The 4,627-nt window shown below is 45.5% G+C and overlaps 1 protein-coding gene across 1 annotated transcript; it reads right to left on the reverse strand.

The window, feature by feature from the left end:
* Positions 1 to 6: 6 nt before the first annotated feature.
* Tex48 (testis expressed 48) lies at positions 7 to 4,371 on the reverse strand. Its single transcript, XM_051156503.1, has 4 exons — positions 4,196 to 4,371; positions 3,218 to 3,224; positions 1,395 to 1,497; positions 7 to 110 (listed from the first exon to the last, which is right to left on the reverse strand). Exons 1-4 carry the CDS (start codon positions 4,369 to 4,371, stop codon positions 7 to 9), a joined length of 390 nt encoding a protein of 129 aa, XP_051012460.1.
* Between the last annotated feature and the right edge of the window lie 256 nt (positions 4,372 to 4,627).

Consider the following 4,627-nt stretch of genomic DNA (forward strand, 5'->3'; position numbering starts at 1 on the left):
GTACCCTCAGGGTCTCCCGATGAGGCATGGCTGGAAGGCCCAGTATTTCTGGTAGTAGAGGTTTAGATTTTTTTTAGGGTATCCTGTTTGTATATTGTATGCAGTCAGCTCTGAAAGAAGGAAAGCATGCTGTTGGCTGAAGGCCTTTGAGCTAGCCTCAGATGGACTGCTATGGTCATATGCCTCTTAGATGGATTTCCAGATTCCCTGAGTTTTGTGGGAGTGCAGACACACCCCAGCTTAGCAGGCCTGGTGTTGTCATGCATCGTGGTGTCACTGACAGCAGAATGTCTTGCCAAGAACAAACAGGAAACAGGAAACTTGGGCCCATCCTGGCTTAAACACAGATGGTATTCACTGGTAGGCTGCTGCAAATCCCTTTCCCAGTTGGCTCTCAGCCTACTTGGGTGTGGACAGGCCAGAGAGGCCCTTAACTTCCCAACTCCGTTTAAATAGAACAGGTACATTCTTGTAGGAAAACTTATCCTTCAATGGGCTCCTGTTTGAAATGAGAGCTTGACTGACAGGTGGGTTCTACCATGAGGAGTTGTGGGTGACCCTTACCTGTCAATGGCCCCTGGGGACTAGGGGGCTGTATGAGGCCATTTGGGCACAGGATAAATTTCCCTCAACATGGTTGCCTTTCTTCTTCATGGTTTGTGCCACCGTTCTAGGTTGGATGTTTGTTCTGCCTTGACCCAAAGACATATCACCCAAACTGAGCTATGCTCAGCCCACCAGCATTTTCAGGTATTGGTCATTTGACATGTTCCTTGTTGGGCTTGACAGGAACATCAGAGAACGAAACCAATGTGGACCTGCCAGTCTGGAATTCAACGTGTAGCCTCCAAAGTAGATATTTTTCAGAGTCACACAAAATGCGCTGTTGTTGGCGCATACCTTTAATCCCAACACTGGGGAATCAGAGGTAGGCAGGTCTCTGAGCTGGAGGCCAGTCTGGTGTACACAATGAGTTCTAAGACAGCTAGGACTACACAGAGAAACCCTGTCTTGAAAAACCAAAAGACCACCATCGTACCGAGAGAGAGAGAGAGAGAGGAGGAGAGGAGAGGAGAGAGAGAGAAGAGAGGAGAGAGGAGAGAGAGAGAGGGAGAGAGATGAGAGATGAGGAGAGAGAGGAGAGAGAGCGATAGAGGAGAGAGAGCGAGAGGGCGAGAGGAGAGCGAGAGAGGAGAGAGAGAGAGAGAGAGAGAGAGAGAGAGAGAGAGAGAGAGAGAGAGAGGAGAGAGAGGGAGAATGAGACCCAGATGCTGTACTCTCCACAGCATCCTGTGGGTGTGAATACAGCTAACTCACATACCCACAGGGTCTGGCAGTCAGGACAGAGGCCTGCTTCTCAGAGGCCACTGTCGAGATTTCACTTTGGAACTCACCTTCCAAATCACTGCTGCTGGAGGAGCATTTCTTATCTTGGCCAATGAGGGACTGTGCATTAATGCGCTTGAGATTTTCTTTGCTTAACTCATTCTTCCGCATCTGTGAACCTGACAACGAGAATTCCATGGGGTGGGGGTAGAAGTGGGTCATGTGGGAGGGAAGGCTCAGCCAATCATAGAAGTGAAGGCATTGAGCCAGCCTAGGCAGCACAGAGGTGAGTGGTGGATATAATGGGATGAGGAAGAAATCTGAATCTATTTATCCTTTGAGCAGGTGCTGAATTTAAAAATAGGCATTTTTTAAAAAAGCATCAACTTTTCCCTTCTATTTTTAAATGCAATACATATCCATTACAAAAAGGAAAAATGTTACCAACTCCTCATCTCCCAGTACTGTTTTCCTTAAGCAAATTTCACATAGCTCATCAGATTGTGTGTCCTATGTATGTAGTTCATTTTCTTCAAATACGGTATTAACATTTTTTCCCATGTCACTATATTAAATAGTAGTAGTTGTGCAGTAGTCCCCTTTATTTAACCCTTTATGGGTTATTTAACCAATGGACTGTTGTTTTATGTCTAGAGTTTTTTTCCCCCCTTCTAGTTTTACTACTATACAAAGAGTGTATTTTAAGCCTTTATGTACTTGTAGAACAGTGACAAAGAACTTCAGAGACAGGCTAAGCTCTCCAGAGCAGGTGCAACAACAGCTTTGCCACTGGCTGTGTAACTTGCATGGATCGCCTCTGCACACACCTGCACCTGGGAGCTCCTGTTTGGGATCATAGTGCCCACCTTACAGCTGCAGTAAGATGGAGAAACAGTTGTCCCAAGCTCATGGTGGCATGGTAGAGTTGAATAGTGCTGCACACATGCAGATGAACCAGAGGTTGGACACCATCATTATTATCTTGGGAAAGAGCATTTGTATTTTTAAGACTTTGTTCTTCATTTCATTTTATTATGAAACTAGTTTCAGAAGCATCTTGAAAGTTCTCATGGGCTTCTCTATGTTCCTACCATGAGGATGTTTTTTCTGCCCAGTGCTCTGTTCTGCTATGTCCCTGTGAGTGGTAGATTTGCCTACTCTTGATAATAGTGAGCTTTTGTTTTGTTTTGTTTTTGTTTTGGTCTCTCAGAAATTCCTGGGTTTGACCCCTATCTTTTTTGTCCTGGGTCATCAAGAAGGCTGTGACATAAACTGGAGCTGGAGTACCATCTGTTTCCTTCTACTTCCCTGATACAGAACCAAGGGTGGGGGTCCTCATATTTTAGAGGACGGAGATAAGAAAAAATGGTGATGTGTCCTGGGCTTTGGTGATGAAGAACCACACACGCTCGTGTTGTGAGCCATCGGGACTTCAAGGCTTGTTAACAGAAGCCTTATCCCAGTCTTCCCAAACCTGCCCATTTCTGTTCCTTTCCCACCTGGTAGGTGTCAGGCCCTTATGTGCGTTGCTTTATTTCACATCCTCCATGATTCCTCAAGTGTATTGTAAATACTCCCATTTTACAGGATAGGCTAGCTGAGGCTAGCTGAGGCACAGACAGGTGATTTGCTCAACCTCACTTCTGTGGCAGAACTGAGACTCAAAGGAGTGTGTCAGATGCAAAGGCAGAGAGTTGCCCTGTTGCCTTATTCTTTAGCTGTGTTCCTCACTTTACAAAGTGTATCCTGATTTACCTGGAGACCACACCAAAACACAGCTTCTGACTCAACAGGTCTGCAGCAGGGTTTGAAGATGCACTCTATTTTATTTCAAGACCGGGTCTCAGAGAGCCGGAGCTGACCTTTAGCCCAGGAAGTACTAGAGGATGACCTTGAGGCTCTCATCTCCCTTACTCTACCTCCCCACGGCTGGGATTGCAGATGTGTGCCACCTTACACTGTTTGCCTTTAATGTTGTGCTAGGATTGGACCTCGGGTTTCAGGCATGCTAAGCAAGTCCTCTTTTCAACCTAGAGCAACGTCCCCAGCCCTAAAAATGCATTCCAAGGACCTCTCAGGAGACACCAGTGCTGCAAGACCTCACTCCACACTTTAATTAGGAAGCTTGAGCTCCCTTGTCTCTTGGGTTTGGTGCTAGATACTTTCCTCCATTTTATTTTAGCTTGCGATTTTTTTCTTCACTCAAAAGATGAAGGATTTATCTACCAAACCACTCTTGAGCCTAAGGCTACAGAAAGCATCATGGAGGAGGGGAAGAAAGACTGTAAGAGCCAGAAGGTCAAGGAGTTGGCTGTGCAATTGTATCTCCTAGTGATTTCAGCAGCTATGTCTATATAGTCTCTCCAACATAACTGTCCAAACATGATCTGAACAAGGAAGACATCAGTAGACACGTCCCAGTGGATGGGAGAAAGCCCACAGACTCAACTCTGCAGACCCAGCTCAACCACAGGCAACTAAAGGATGCTGGTAGCTAGAGAAACAGCCTTTCTTAGGGAGGAACACACACCAATTGGCTATCCAATACCAAATGATCAGCCCTGAAAACATACATAGAAGTAGCATTGTACAGACTGAGCGGGTTGTACTTATGTATTTAGAAATATGTGTGTATATCCTTATGTGCATGTAACAATTAGTGAAAAAAGAGGTTATGAATATGAAAGAGAGCAAGGAAGAGTATATGGAGGGCCTGGAGGGACAGAAAGGAAGGTGAAAATGATGTAATTATATTATAATCTCAAAAAATAAAATCAAAAACAAGAAAGAAATCTGGAGTCATCTCATGATGAAGGTGATAAATGAGCTGAGGTCTGGGGAGGCCAGGCAGGATGTTCTTGTCTGATACCTACTGTAGGTTGGTGCCTGGATCTCTTGAGTTTGACTGGGACTCTTGGAGCTCTCAATGACAGGTTCTGCACAGTCCCAGCAGCAAAAGGAGAAGATCTTCGAGGCCAGGGTTTGGTGGGTTGCTGCAGGAGGTAAAGGAATGCGGACTATGGGTCTTTGCATCTGAATTTTCATGTATCTATTAGAAATTTTCTGTGACTCTGTGGTCAGGAAGTCCAGTTGGTTCTTCTGTGTAAGCTGCTGGTAGCGGTGATGGGGTTGTTGTTGTTGTTGGTGGTGATGGTGGTGGTGGTGGTGGTGGTGGTGGTGGTGGTGGTGTGTGTGTGTGTGTGTGTGTATGTGTGTGGGATATACACACATGTGCTCATGTGTATATGTACAGGCCAGAAGGCAACATCAGGTGTCTTTTTTATCTATCTGGTTATCTGTC

The sequence above is a fragment of the Acomys russatus genome, chromosome 2, assembly GCF_903995435.1.
Source record: "Acomys russatus chromosome 2, mAcoRus1.1, whole genome shotgun sequence".
Lineage (NCBI taxonomy): Eukaryota > Metazoa > Chordata > Mammalia > Rodentia > Muridae > Acomys > Acomys russatus.